The sequence below is a fragment of the Vanacampus margaritifer genome, chromosome 5, assembly GCF_051991255.1.
Source record: "Vanacampus margaritifer isolate UIUO_Vmar chromosome 5, RoL_Vmar_1.0, whole genome shotgun sequence".
NCBI lineage: Eukaryota > Metazoa > Chordata > Actinopteri > Syngnathiformes > Syngnathidae > Vanacampus > Vanacampus margaritifer.
The window spans coordinates 13,876,338-13,891,814 of record NC_135436.1 but is presented as its reverse complement, the minus strand read 5'-3'; the positions used below and the strand labels follow the sequence as shown (position 1 = coordinate 13,891,814).

General features: G+C 38.8%; 1 protein-coding gene across 2 annotated transcripts in view; it reads left to right on the top strand.

Moving 5' to 3' along the window:
• The window catches only part of pde2a (phosphodiesterase 2A), a 163,758-nt gene that overhangs the window by 144,663 nt on the left and 3,618 nt on the right, over positions 1-15,477 (top strand). For both annotated transcript variants that reach the window (XM_077566296.1, XM_077566297.1), the window contains exons 10-30: positions 661-735; positions 843-884; positions 1,010-1,078; positions 1,167-1,297; positions 4,078-4,189; positions 4,278-4,317; positions 4,786-4,849; positions 5,025-5,106; positions 6,356-6,530; positions 8,058-8,170; positions 9,178-9,255; positions 9,359-9,481; positions 9,559-9,629; positions 10,608-10,730; positions 10,825-10,912; positions 11,323-11,370; positions 11,892-11,966; positions 12,048-12,147; positions 12,712-12,824; positions 13,824-13,862; positions 13,953-14,059. In XM_077566296.1, the coding sequence (XP_077422422.1) occupies positions 661-735; positions 843-884; positions 1,010-1,078; positions 1,167-1,297; positions 4,078-4,189; positions 4,278-4,317; positions 4,786-4,849; positions 5,025-5,106; positions 6,356-6,530; positions 8,058-8,170; positions 9,178-9,255; positions 9,359-9,481; positions 9,559-9,629; positions 10,608-10,730; positions 10,825-10,912; positions 11,323-11,370; positions 11,892-11,966; positions 12,048-12,147; positions 12,712-12,824; positions 13,824-13,862; positions 13,953-14,059 (1,868 nt within the window). The remainder of the gene's footprint in view (positions 1-660; positions 736-842; positions 885-1,009; positions 1,079-1,166; positions 1,298-4,077; positions 4,190-4,277; positions 4,318-4,785; positions 4,850-5,024; positions 5,107-6,355; positions 6,531-8,057; positions 8,171-9,177; positions 9,256-9,358; positions 9,482-9,558; positions 9,630-10,607; positions 10,731-10,824; positions 10,913-11,322; positions 11,371-11,891; positions 11,967-12,047; positions 12,148-12,711; positions 12,825-13,823; positions 13,863-13,952; positions 14,060-15,477) is intronic.

Genomic DNA, 15,477 nt, shown 5'->3' with positions numbered 1-15,477 from the left:
TGGGTGAATGGACCTTCTCATTGGATTAAAGTATTTGGGAACATGGGGTTAAGGGCTTCATTATATGGGGTACAGCAATGTATTTAGTGTGCTTGCACGTTTGTACACTTTGTGTGTTAATGGGGGATGAGTGTGTTGGCTGTGGCTGGCATTTAATCTTGTCCTGCAGCCAGCTCTGTGGATTATAGGAGTGTGAAGAAGAACCACTATTATGAAACCGGAGCGTGTGGGTGGATGTGCGCGCATACAGTATGTGCACCCAAAATACGGTTTGCAACCTCATTAGGTACGCGGTCTTTGTAATGCTACTAATTATGACAACCCGGTAACTACTCCAGTACAAGAGCTCTATTTTTTAATTTTATTTTATTTTTTTACTGACACTACCTTATTGGATCATACTAGATATTGTGAATGAACACCTCGCTTCCAGCATGATGCTTTATAACGGCAGAATCTCCTGTAAGTAGTTCAATAAGAGTTCAATTGTGTTCAACACCTTCTACAGTACAGCTAATCAAATGACCATTATACAGTAGTAAGAGGAAAATCAGTAAAGCAGACAAATCGAATCTGATATGCATTTTACGTTTTATGCGTCGACCAAACACATTGCCGCGAGAGTCCATATCAATATTTCTTGTTTCTGTGTCTACATAGCTGCAGCAGCAGACACAGTCGCAATGTTGTTGTCTGCTGTTAGTGTCTGAGGACAACCACCAGCTCTTCTGCCAGGTACGTTCAGAAAAGTAAATATGCGGTTCATAATTAGTTTATAATAATTATTCATTACTATTAAAATCCGATGAAATCTCGTGACCTCCTATTTGTGTGACCTTTAGGTAGTTGGAGACAAAGTTCTGGAGGAGGAGATCAGTTTCCCGGTGAGGACAGATCATTAGTGGTGTCAAATCTCGTAGTGTAATTCTGACAACACATTTCTTCTGATTTAATGCTTAATTATTGATCTGAATAGCTAACCTTTCACAATGTTCCCTCCTGTGTACAGCTGATGTTTGGACGTTTTGGTCAGGTTGTCGAAAAGAAGAAATCAATTACTCTTCAAGACATCAGCGCTGTAAGGGAAATAATCTCTTTGCAACTGTCTATCGGTTTCCGTGTTCTTTCAGTGTTTACACTGATGAAATGGCCCTGTCGCCTGTCAGGAGGAGCGCAGGCAGCTGTCCAGTATGTTGGGCTGTGAGATCTCCTCCATGCTGTGTGTCCCAGTTGCGAGCAGGGCTACGGGCCAAGTGGTGGCTCTGGCATGCGCCTTCAACAAGCAGGGGGGGCAGAGGTATGTTTGACTCATTCAAGATTGGCTCAAGACTGGCTCAAGATTATTACTCTACTTGTAATTCAGCTCACCCGCCACCTTAACTCCTTCACTGCCATTGATGGCTATAGACATCAAAAATTCATTTGAACTATTTCTATTAGTTTAACATTTTTTTCCACTTTTGTTAACAAGAGCATGAAAACCTAGATTTTTTTTTATTGTTCATTTGGAACAGATATAAAATTTGAGTTAACTAGTGAGTTAACTAGTGAAGTCATGCGATTAATTACGATTAAAAAATTGAATCGCCTGTCATTCCTAATTTTTAATAATCTTTTCTTTTTTCTTTTTTTTAAATCGTGTCAGGCGATTTAAATTTTTGATGGTAATTAACTGCATGACTTCAATAGTTAACTCTCGATTAATCACAAATTTTATATCTGTTGTAAATGCACAATAAAATAAAACAAATTCTAAGTTTTAATACTCTTGTTAACAAAAACTAATAGAAATAGTTCAAATGAATTTTTGACGCCTATAGCCGTCAATGGCAGTGAATGAGTTAATGAGGAAAAGTGCTATAAAAAAAGGAATAGAGAGGTTAGGAATATATGGCAGAGACAGATTTATAAATTCCTATTTGTAACTGGAAATCTTTTACTTTTTAAAGGGGAAGTCAACCTTAAAGATTTCTTGGCAATAATATTTGATATGTGTCCTCATTAGTCTAAACATGGCATTCTGATTAATAATACATTTGTGGAATATGAGTTATGAAGCAAAATCCAGCCGTTTTTATCCATTTCAGGAGGCGGCCATTTTGCCACTTGCTGTCGACTGAAAATGACATCACAGTTGCTCAGAGCTCAGGCAGCGACCAATCACAGCTCAGCTGTTTTCTGAAGCTGAGCTGTGATTGGTTGTTACCTGAGACCTGAGCAACATTGATGTCGAGTGGCAAAATGGCTGCCCACTGAGATGGACAAAACAGCTGGATTTTACTGCTTATGAATGTCCTACAAACACAATATTGACCAAAATACTGTATTGTGAACAATGGGTCAGTGGGGGGCTGCATAGAACATATTATTACCCCCCCCCCCCCCCCCCCCAAAAAAAAAAGTTCACTTCCTAATTAATTCCCCTTAATTCCTGTAAATTGCCATATAGTCAACAATATTCTCGTTAAAAGACCTTTTTCTGAATTTTCCACCTTACTGGGATGGCAAGCAGACCAACCATTCTTTCGATTGACATTTTCACTGCTGCTTCTATTAATCCCCCTAACCAGCAGGACGCACTGCACAGCCCACACGAATGGACAGTATCAAGCTGGGTGATATGTGGGCTCACTTTGTGTGTGCGTGCGTGTAATTGGCAGGAATCTGACCTCTCCGTATGTGCCAGATCTGCCATCTATATCGGTATCTCCACTTCTGTATCTGTTTTTCTAACTGCAAAAATTCGCTAAGAGCACATGTACACACACTTGTGTACAGCGCTCGTATTTTATACTCGCACTTGTTCTGCAACCTGCACTAAATTGGAGAAGATCATGTCACTTAATTTCTTGGCACCTCATTACTGTAATAAGAGCTGCAGGATTGTGTCAGTAACTGCACACACAATAGGATGAATCTTTTTTTCGCACCTTCAACATCCTTCCATGTTCTATAGCGCTTATTGTGTTGAAGGTTGCAGGGAAATGGAGAAATAAAGATAAATCAATAAATACATTTTGGTAGTCCTGTCATATTCTTGTCAACTCCGTTTTTGGTGTCATGGTGACAAAGTGTACAAAGTCCACATACACACTTGAATCTTGTTTTAGCCACAAGTGCAGAGTGCGATGAAGATGGTATTTGAAATGGCGTCTTTATAATCAATATACAGGATCCAAGGAGCTTGCCAGGTCTAAATGTCATATTGTAGCAGCTCTGCAAGCTTTTAGAGTGTAATTGGTGTTGCAGACCAACCTTGGTTGGGAGTTTTTCTTTTGAACGAATTACAAAGAAAGATTCACAAGCCTTAGAAAATCTCCGGGAGTGCTGCAGCATGCACGTATGCTGTGTACGTGTTCATCATGTGGTCTTTGTGTGCCATTTTCTTTGTGGGACGTGTACCTGGTGTGCATTTGCGACTTCTTCTGGTCTTTGGAAGCAGAGTCCTGATGGCCTTCAAACCTTTCCATGTACTTCAAGTGTATTTTCTCTAGTGGCAGGGGAAAACAAGGCAATAATACACTCTTTTTTTTTTAATACAAAGAGAGAGAATGAGAGAGAGAGAGAGAGAGAGAGAGAGAGAGACTCAAGCACGTCCGTCACAGAGGGCTTGTGTCTGTTATGGGAGTGAACTTCATTTCACTTGTTCAGAGGCCTGTTTCAGGCTGGATATGATTCCTGCCTCCTTCGCAGGTTTCCCACGAGGCTCAGTTAAGGGCAAGAAAGGAGCTAAGTCTTTAAAAACGTATATTTGCCCGATAATGTGCCACTGCCCTCTCTAGACAACAAGAGATAACTGCAGGCAATGAATATCAGAGGTCAAAAATCTGTTAGCACATCTTCATTTGTCTGTTTAATACATGATTGGATATGGAAGCATACTTACTTCTTAATACTCAGTGTACATTAGTAAGTATTTTCTCCATCAATCTGTTAATAATACCACATACATTTAGAATCACAAGAAATAATCATACTGTTGACTTCTATTGCATTTTTTTTTTTTAATCTCCGTTCATCCTTTATACTGGCTGTAGTAAATGTGCATGTAATGACAGTTCCCGCGTTCCCGCACAGACACACCGAGGCAGATGAGTACGCCATCCAGCACTGTTTCTGCTACACTTCAACGGTCCTCACCTCAACTTTGGCCTTCCAGAAGGAACAGAAACTGAAAGTAGAGTGCCAGGTAATGCGCCCATGTCTCGTTTGCATGCATTAATATACATGAGCATTCCATCTAAAGAGCTTTTTATGTGTGCTTTTTCTCCAAATAGGCACTCTTGCAAGTGGCCAAGAACCTCTTCACGCACTTGGGTATGATGTTGCGCTGCCTTTCTTTCCTTTCCTATCTTGTCTGTGGTGACAGAGGACATTGCAGAACTTTTCAAGTTAATGTCCGGTGTATAAGTTATGGCTTAATGGAACACATGGTGCATGTAATGGAGGAAAATATTAACGACGCCAAAGGTGATTACACCGGGGGCCATAAAATTACAAGGGTTTTAAAAGTGAAGGCTTCAGACATTTCGAGCATCAGTACAATTGGTCTTTGCTGAGCCGTCATGATTGCCGCTACATTGCATTCGATCCATCTGTCTGTGAAACAAATGGCACCTATTTGCATAGAGCACTATTAACAATAGAGCTTATCAGCTTGTATAAAAGAATCACCGTTACTCGTGGTTCTATCTGTCTTTATAATATCTAGCCCTGTAATTGCCGTAATTTCCCTCCCGTTTTATTTTTATTTCCTCTCATCCTGCCTTTCTTTTATACTTTCAGATGATGTGTCAGTGCTCTTACAGGAAATTATAGTGGAGGCCCGGAACCTCAGCGGTGCCGAGATGTAAGTCACTGTGTGGGGGAACAGTGTGAATGTCTTCATCTCTCTTTTGCAAAATGCTATCTTGCCTCGTTTAATGAGGGTTCAAAATGACCTGAGATGAAACGAAATACATGTCATTTTGCCGGCTTTGCCTGTGCCGGTTGCCCTTCTCTGGAGCTCTCTGTGTGTCTTTCAGATGTTCGGTGTTCCTGCTGGATCGCCATAGCCACGAGTTGGTGGCCAAAGTGTTTGATGGTGGTGTGGTTAGTGACGAAGAGGTACAGTATGTCTCAATCTGTTACCGTTTTCAAACTCACAGTTACTATATACACTTTGGGGGGGTTTCTATGTGTTGACCTAAATCATTGAAACATGTTTCTATGAATTAAGTGTGACTTCTGCATTTAACTGGATTTGACTTCATTAAATGTATTTAGGAGTGCCCAACCATTTTTTTCAATCACCGGGGGTTGGGGAGATGCACAGTCATCCATTTTTGGCAGCAGGTGTCTGTATCTGGAGTGTATTCACCAAACTCAGGAATTGAACCAACAGGGTGAGCACGTCTCCGGTTTGGGAGCGCAGAATGCTTCCAGTGAGCTAAAATTCCTGCCCGTCGACATAGCTCAGCACTGTATTTGAATGGACAGGAAGTGAGGTTATACTAACGTAAAAATGGGATCCACTTCTTTCTTTAATAAAAAAATACTTTATGTATATATTGTTAGATATTATTAACATTTAAATTCTTTATTTTCATATATTAACCATTGTTATACATTATTAACATCTTAATTCTTTATATTAACCATGTTGAAAGGTTTTATAGACGTGTAAAGCAAGTAGTGTTGAACTCAGTATAATTTGACCTTAAGCTGGGACATATTATTTGGTCTAGAAGTTCCTTCTCTGTGGGAAAACACATTTGGTCCTTGAGAACAGAATCTGTTTCGAACACGCACCCCTGACTCTGTTTTCGCCATCGCTCATGGAAAAGTACCCAGAGAGTATGTTTTGTGTACAAATGAAAGAGAGGCGGTCGGTTTTAACTATAAGAAGCCATTTTACACGCGGAAGAGACACATTCGGCACTCTGAAATTCCACCTGTTACGTGATGTTTGGAGCATGTCATGATGTCCAGAGATCTCTGTTAGATTAAAATCATTTTTGCAAAGGTGTTTTTTCTTACATTAAATCTGTCTTCAAGTTTTGGAACACGCAAAGAGGACAACTATTTTATTCCTCTTTCAATATATATATATATATATATACAGTATATGACAATAAATTGTCACACATAGAAACCCAGTCCCAATACCCCTGGTGGTCGACTTGGGAGCAGTCCGTGATCGACTGGTTGGGCACTCCTGGAATAGACATAAAAAGTCTACACACCCTTGTTCAATTACCAGGCTTCAACACTTTTTTTTCACCAGACACATTGAACCTTGTTGCTAGATGCAGAATGGAAATGGCTGAGAACTGTGAAAGAAATGTAACACAGGGTTTCACGTGCGTGTGTGCAGAAGGAATTCCGTATCCCAGCAGATCAGGGTATCGCAGGTCATGTGGCGACCACAGGTCAAATCCTGAACATTAAGGACGCCTACTCCCATCCTCTTTTTTACCGCGGTGTGGACGACAGTACCGGTTTCAGGACTCGCAACATCCTCTGCTTTCCCATCAAAGATGAGACCAACGGTAATGTTTTCTCTGACATGTGACTTGGAATTCTCCTTCACCGTCGCACTTACAGGATAGCTATGCTAGCACTTTGAAAGGTTGCAATCTTTTCCATACTGCCTCATGTTAGTCCAAAGTCCTGGTAAAGCCAGGATCAGGGATGGGCAAGTTAAATGATGGAGGGAGGCACAATTTTTCATCAGTGCTACTGGGAGGGGCCAGATACAGGAACCATGCACTTCCTAACCACATGTATGATGTATGACAAAAAGGCCATTTTGACTGATATGTGAAACTACGTGCTCTTAATGTAGTTCATTTTCAGAATATATTTCTCAATGCATGTATAAAAGATACAGCCTTCAGCAACTAAGGGTTTGATCAGCCAAAGAATAACCACATACTGTGACAACTCCCCCCCACCCCAACGGTGCAAAGGACAGCATGAAAGTCAAGGACAATACAAAACTGCTGAACAGAAAACCAAAACTCATTTTGTGCATTTCTTTTTTTCTTTTTATTTTTTTTACAAATATCAACTCAGTCTGCATTTAATTCCAAATCCACAAATAATTGTTAGGCCAACTCACGTTGTAATATATGGCACTATAAGACCCAGTGTAAGCACAATTAAGATATGTCTGCCTTCTAATGGTGACTTGTGATATTACAATGTAAAAGTATACAGTGGAACGCCACACATAATTAAGTTTGAGTTAATTTGAACATGAAAAAGAATAAAAACAAAACAAAAATAATAACAATAATAAAGATACTACAACAACAAAATAAAATAAAAAATAACTACAAAACAAAGCAAAATTTAAAAAAACGCACCTAACAACGATTTTCCATGTTCAAAAGGGAAAGAAGTCGCAAGACTTATTAAATCCCCTCCTTTCTCCATATTTACGTATGGTTTACATATAGTTTACATCAATGGTAATTAAATTTAAAAATATATATACATTTTTACATTACATTTAATTTTACACAAAAAATAGGGGTTTGCTCCCCCCAAAAAACTAAAAAATATATTGAAAAATAATCCGCAAGCAAATTAATTTGTGGGTGCTGAACCACGAGTAAAATAAAATATATTAAATGTAAATAAATAAATAAAAATCAAGGGGCCACTCAGTGTGTTGTTACCCATCCCTGGCCTGGATGGAATGTCTTAAATGTAGAATTTCAGAGTTGGGATTTCTGTTTTTGTGGGTGCAGGTGGTTAGGTCCAAATAATACCCATCATGCACTTATTTACTGGGCAAAATTGGAATAAAGCAAAACACCTACAGGAATTTTAAAAAGACAATATGGAACCGTAAGAGTCAAAGCTTCTGGAAAGGCTTTTAACAAGATTGTGAAGTCTGTACCGTTTCCATGCATTGTGATAGATACAATGATTTTGCAACGCTCTCTTCCTGCCACTCTCATGTTCTTCCTTATATTCGTCTTCATTAGTAACCATCCTGCTCACCTATGGCCATGCATGTTCATTACCTGACTTTCATCTATTTGTAATCCCCCCTCAATATTCCCCAGAGGTGATCGGGGTTGCTGAGTTGGTGAATAAAATGAACGGGCCGTGGTTCAACCGCTTTGATGAGGATCTGGCCACAGCCTTTTCAATCTACTGTGGAATCAGTATTGCCCATGTAAGTCTCTTCTCATTCATCCATCTATTTATTTAACTGTTATTAGGAATTTGGATTCATCTTGTGAGAAATTGCTCATATCCTCTTTGATTGATGAGGTTGTTGGAAATGACTTTCCAGTATTTACACCTTCACCTTGATCATGGCTGTAAATGAGTACTTGTGCACGTGAGAAAGTCGATATTGTCTGACAAACCAGAATCAGCTCGGAGGGAGCAAAATGCTGAGTCGAGTCGGAGTAGAGAGAGGACCAAGGTCTCCAGGGAAATTTGAGGAGATTCCCGTTCGTGATAGAAGCAAGCAGCTTTTACGTTGTAGTGCAGAGGCTTTGTGGGGCTGCTGCAAGCCCATTAAACACAATCTGATGTAGTTGACAAAGATTATGTTGATGACAGTGTTTGCGATAGTAAGGATTAGTAGGGGAAGGCTGCCCCAGCAACAATTTCAGAGTTTTTTTTTAAGCCTATAGAAAATTATTGTAGCATCACCCCGACTTCTGACTCAGATGTGCTAACCAATGGGCCACCATGCCACTTAAATTAGATTATCATGAAAAAGTTCCTTTATTTCAGTAGTTCAGTTCACCAAGTGAAATTTCTACAGTTTTAGTTTCATTATTGAAATAAATTAAGTTTTCCACCCAATCAACAAGAGTTACCATGCTGAGGACTGCCCTGAAATGTAAGCAGTTTTTAGGTATTTGGGTTTACACAATGGCCATGGAGCTACAAAGGTGGATTCAGCCATATAAATGTGAGAATGTATTGTTTTCTATGACTTCTATGTTTGGCACTTGAAGGGAGAAATGGACGAATATTTTAATTATTTTTTAAACAAAGCTTTACATGAATGGGGGAAGAAAAGAGGGTCAGCTGAATGTTCCCTCAAAAAGAATGTTTTTTCACAATTTATTAATTTTCACTGTATTGCTGTTGTGATATATTTGGGAAATTACTACAATTTTTTTTTAAGTATCCTTAAGCAATTTCTGTTTGCTGTGCCCTTAGTCGTTGCTCTACAAGAAGGTCCATGAAGCTCAATTCAGATCTCACCTGGCCAATGAAATGATGAAGTACCACATGAAGGTACACTTAAATTGCATGGCGCTCACTCTCACTCACAGGAGAATTAGTCTGAATCTTGTGGCTTTTGACGTAACATCATTCAGTGTGTGTGTGTATGCTACAGCTTGCAGAGGACGAGGTGAGCAAACTGCTGGTAGTCGGGATTGAGCCGGTAAAGAAGATCCATCCTTGCTTTGCTGAGTTCACCTACACGCCGCGCTCGCTACCTGATGAGACCACACCTTTGGTAAGCAGAGCGATTCTGGCCAAAAGTGAAGGGATGATTGATTGTACAGCAATTGATTTTCTCGTGTGTGTCTGCAGTGTGTCCTCAGTATGTTTGAAGACATGGGTTTCATCAACATTTACAAGATTGACCGTCAGACTCTTGCCAGGTCTGATATTCTCAGCACTCCAGATGCAGTAATTGCTTAGATTTATGCAGCACTTCAAGCAATGCAAATGATTTTTATCTGCACTCTAGGGTCAGAATATACCAATTATGGGTCAAAAATGGACCGATCCTCTACTTGGGTCAATTAGACCCAACTTTGAGTCAAAACCTGAGTCATTTTGTATAAAACAACCCATATAGGTGGGTCAGATCCTCTACTTGGGTTAATTAGACCCAACTTTGGGTCCAAAATTGGGTCATTTTGTATAAAACAGCCCATAAAGGTAGGTCAGATCCTCTATTTGGGTTAATTAGACCCGACTTTGGGTCATTTTGTATAAAACAACCCATAAAGGTGGGTCAGATTCTCTACTTGGGTTAATTAGACCCAACGTTGGGTCAAAGTTGGGTCAAAAATTGGGTCATTTTGTATAAAACAACCCATAAAGTTTCCTCAGATCCTCTGCTTGGGTCAATTTGAACCAACTTTCTGGGTTGTTTTGCACACACACACAAAAAAAAAGATCATTTTGTATATAATAACCCATAAGGTCGGGTTGGGTCAGATCCTCTATTTGGGTTAACTTAATTTAACTTTGGGTCAAAATTGGGTCATTTTGTATAAAACAACCCAGAACATTGGGTCAAATTAACCAATAAAGTGGATCGGTCCATTTTTGATCCAATATTAGGTTACTTTTGACCCAACTTTTTACAGTGTGTGATTTTGTTTCTTTTTTTTTATCTAACCATAATGTATTTTTCTATCAGGTTTTGTGCATAATTATATCTGACACAGATTTAAAAATTCACCAAATTTTGGCTCGGTGTTGCATATTGATAGTTGACTGCATTTTCTTAATCAACTATAGGGGAAAGTATTAATCGAAAAAATCTATACATTTTAGATATATATACATACTGTTTTTAATCAGAAGAGATTTTCTTGATGAATATTCTTTTTTACTCCTTTGAATAGGTTTTGTCTAATGGTCAAGAAAGGCTACAGGGACCCGCCCTACCACAACTGGATGCACGCATTCTCTGTCTCCCACTTCTGCTACCTGCTCTGCAAAAATCTTGGGCTGCGCAACTACCTCGAGTGAGTCTCCAACCCTGACCCTGAATAAGCCTTCACAGTGATGCCACTTGTTGCCTGTTGTTAATCATCTATTTCCCTTGCTCTCATTTTTTAGGGATATAGAGATTCTAGCTCTCTTTGTGTCCTGCCTGTGCCATGATCTGGACCATCGCGGGACCAACAATTCTTTCCAAGTGGCCTCGGTGAGAACATATGAGTATAACAGGTAGAACAAACGATGTGATGACGCATATGCAGGGTTAAAAGAAGGAGTAGACCTCCCGAGCGTGAGTCATAGAATGAAGTTTCATAATGCATTTCCACTTCTAGACTAAGAGTGGGAGTAGAAACAAGAAGGGTTTGTCAATGATATCCTGTGGGATTGTGTCTCTCCTCCATGGGACACAAAATGTCATTGCAATTGGAAGCGTGTTTTCCCCCCAGCCACTTGCTATTTCGAGATTCAACTTAAAAGAGGCTCATAGTTTCCAATGAAAGACTTGTTTTCTTTCCTTTTTTGGGGTGGTGGGCAGAATGCTCTTGTTGCTTTTAAATCAATGCAACATATGCGATGAAAGGCTGTGTTTCATTTGTTGACTGTCTCTATTTTCAGCAATCTGTGCTGGCTGCTCTCTACAGCTCAGAGGGATCTGTGATGGAGGTAAACTCTCAGCGAGACACATCAAATAGCAGGAATATGTTATATGGAGCCATGTTGTTGGTAACAATTTAAGAGGTTTAGAGAAAAAAATGAAATCAAATAATAATTCACAACCTAAATGTACAGGAGGAGATGAGACAAGGCAACTTCTGCTCTTTTCAAACTGTTGATGAAAATGTTTTTTGTATGTTTTCTTGTTCTTAAGTTTACTATTAACAAGTGTGCCTTGTTTTGTGTGTCAATCAATTATGATTAAAAAAAAATTTAAATAATGTGTGTATAGTATTTGGTATGGTTTATTATTTTAACAATTTCCATTATTTGTAATGGGGGGGAAAAATCTCCAACAAACTGGAAGTTGAACCCAGCTGTGTGTTTTTGTTATTATGAATATAGTGACACCTAGTGGTCAAAAACATCTTCTGCAACCATGGTTGTGTTTGTTCATTTTTTTAAATCATCTGATTCAGCAACAATGAACCTTTCAGGAATTATTCATTTGTATTTTTTCACCCTGACAGAGACATCATTTTGCCCAGGCCATCGCCATTCTCAACACTCAAGGCTGCAACATTTTTGAGAAGTTCTCCAGAAAGGTGACATCTAAAACCAATTCCATTTATATGTATCTGTTCTCACTTTTATTAACTTGGTGTGTTATATTTTGCTGACTTCAGGACTACCAGCGCATGCTAGATTTGATGAGGGAAATCATTCTGGCTACTGACCTGGCTCATCACCTTCGCATATTCAAAGACTTACAGAAGATGGCTGATGGTGGGTACCAAATGGTGGGAGATGTGACATCATCAATTATTCATTCATTGTCAAAGTAAACCTTTTTAGCAAGTCTGTGTCTGAATGATTACAAAAAACACTCCATTAACATGTAAATGAAATGTTTTTATATTATTTCCCAAACTAATACAGTAGGACCTTTCCTATGAATTTCTAATTGAAGAGGCAGTAACTTCCTGTAGTTTTGCATAATATAATTGGCTATTACCTCTTGACCAGTGGTGTGTTACGAGTGTATGCCATCAATTAAAAGTCATCCAGGCTGAATGTCTACAAAATGGAGTCTATATTGAGCTGTTGAGCTATTGCGGATATTAAAAACTTGGACTGACTGCCTGTCAATCATGGACTCACATCGAGCCATACCGATTCTTTCTTGGCATTTTCCAGATAATATGCATAATGTGATATTGCACAGCCTTTAAAGCATTATTGAGATGAATAAACTGTTAGCAATTTTCCCAAAAAAAAAACACTGCATCTCATTTGAATGTTAGTTTTGAAATATGGTGACTTTTTGTGCGTGCGTGTGCGTGGCTTCAGATGGCTATGATCCGAAAAGCAGTACCCACCGCTCCATGTTGCTGTGCCTGCTGATGACATCATGTGACCTGTCAGACCAAACCAAGGGCTGGAAAACCACTCGCAAGATTGCTGTCAGTTCTTCACCTTGCTAATTTGTAACGAATGCACTGTATTGATGTAAAGCACATCTGTTGCCACCATAATTGTTAATATATTTTTTTATGACATTGAACTGCCTCTGCAGAGTCCTCAAAGTTAACCAGCAGTACAAAGGAGTGGACAGCAAGTGTTGCTAGCACATTGCTTCAATGTTTTGAACATTACCGGGGGAAGTCAACCACCCCAAAAAACACCTTGACAATAATATGTTCTAAGCAGCCCCACTATTCTAAATACAGTATTATGGTTAATATTGCGTTAGTGGAATATGAGTTAAGCAGCAAAATCCAGCAGTTTTTTATCACTATCAGAAGGCGACCATTTTGCCACTTGCTGTCATGTATAACAACCAATCACAGCTCAGCTTCAGAAAACAGGTGTGTTGTGATTGGTTGTTACCTGAGCCCTGAGCAACTCAGTTGTCAGCAAGTGGCAAAATGGCCGCCCCCTGGGATGGATAAAATGGCTGGATTTTGCTGCATAAACTCATGTTCCACAAATTTCATGTTTACACTAGTAAAGTCACATCTAACATTGTCAAGAAATGTATAAGGTTGACTTCCTCTTTAAGATTTGCAAGTGCCAAGTGATTATACAGCAACATTAACCTATTTTTGACACAATAGAGATTATGAACTGCAAGCACGTAGTCCTTCATGTCAAGGGAATTGTATGAATGGCAATGCATGTAGGATTATTATTAATCTTATTCTGTCCCCTTTTCTACACCAAATCCCTGACCCTGAATCCAAAAAGACCTCAAATATTGGCTTTTATTTGTATTACAGTACCTTACTGTATTATCATGATACCACTTAAACCAAGAGAGCAAGAGCTAAACACCGAAAAGTAGTACTTAATTATTAATTACTTAATTATCAAATGATTACTTTGTACCCTTGAAATTGCTTGCTAAAAGGAACAAAAATATGCTGAATAAGCAGTGACGTGTCTCTCTGTGTTGTTCACAGGAACTTATCTATAAAGAGTTCTTCTCTCAAGGAGATCTGGTATGTGCCCAGGGACTGTCAAATCATTTGACATATTTATCAAGTGTTTGCAACCCGTGTGAGTCAACACAATAAATCTTGTGTGTGTAGGAAAAAGCCATGGGGAACAGGCCCAGCGAGATGATGGACAGGGAAAAAGCCTACATCCCCGAACTCCAGATCAGCTTCATGGAGCATATCGCCATGCCCATTTACAAGTGTGTACCAAACAAAACTGTACAAGAAGCACTTCATGCACCAACTGACATCATGCACTGTTTCACATCCTGGTCAGGGTCAATGTAGGAATCTCCACCAAAACATAAACGTTATGTTGTGCTGCCATGTACATGTCATTTATTTTTGCCACAGCACTCTTAATAATGCATCATCAGCACAGAATTTTTTATTTTAGAATTGTGCTTTTTTTTATGTTGATGAAATCAAGAAAGTATTGATAAAACTGGACAAATTTTGCTACTAGCTTGGAATGCATGAGCAAATCCAGAAGATATCAAGGTATCAACAGGCATTTTTAGTTGGTCAATATACTGGGAGATCAGTGAAACAAATGGCGTGTATGTAATTAAGTGACATGCAGCATCTCGCTCCCCAGTACCAAGCAAGAGCCAAAGTCAAATGTGAACACAGTAGAGCGTTTATTGCCAAATATCAGGATAATTTCCTCAAAGCTTTTTGGCTGAGATTCATTTGGCTGAGTTATGTAGTCACCATCTGCCAACACATGAAGCCTATCAATTTGATGATCAGACTGGTTTTGTATTCATACCTTGCTGCCCTCAAGTGGCCAAATATATTTATTGCAGGTGGTGCCACACTTTATGGCTGCGCTGTAGTCCGCAAACCTGCACCGCATCCAATGCAGTCTATATTAAGAAAATGCTTTATAGCCACTATAAATCTCATAATATTGCACTATATCTTAATGAGAGCTATGTAATATTTTCTCACTCTCATGTTGTACGTAAACGCAATGGTGGGAAGTAATGAAGTACAAATACTTTGTTACAAATTATTTGTATTTTTTATTTTTTATTTTTTTTTAGGATTCTGTACTTTATTTTTGGGACATCTTTACTTTTACACTCTACATTTGAAAATAGATATCTATACTTTCTACCCCTTATTTTGTCAAAATTGTTTTGTTTTGTTTCTCTTCTAATTTCTGTGGATGATGACATCAGAAGTGGGTAGAGTTGCCAAACATTGTACTCAGTAAGAGTACTGTAACTGTAGAATATGGCTCAAGTAAAAATAAGTAGTTATTTTATTAATTACTATTAATTATGAAAAATTACCCAAGTACTAAGTAACTACAGAGTAACCACTTCTGATGTATTTTTTTTGTTAACCAGCGCATGAAAATTGAACATTGATTTAATGGCATAAAAGTCAAGCTAACACCAGCGAGCGAGCGCTTGGTTTAAGAAGCAGCGTCATGTGACAACATTCTTTAAACAGGTATTGTATATAATTGACAATAATAATGCATTTCTACTTTGTACTTAAAGAAGAAGTCGAGTCAAAAATGATTTTTTATAATGTGTTCAATGTGCCCCCACTATTCTAAGCGCAGCATACCAATTTTTATTGCGTTTGTGGAATATGAATTAAG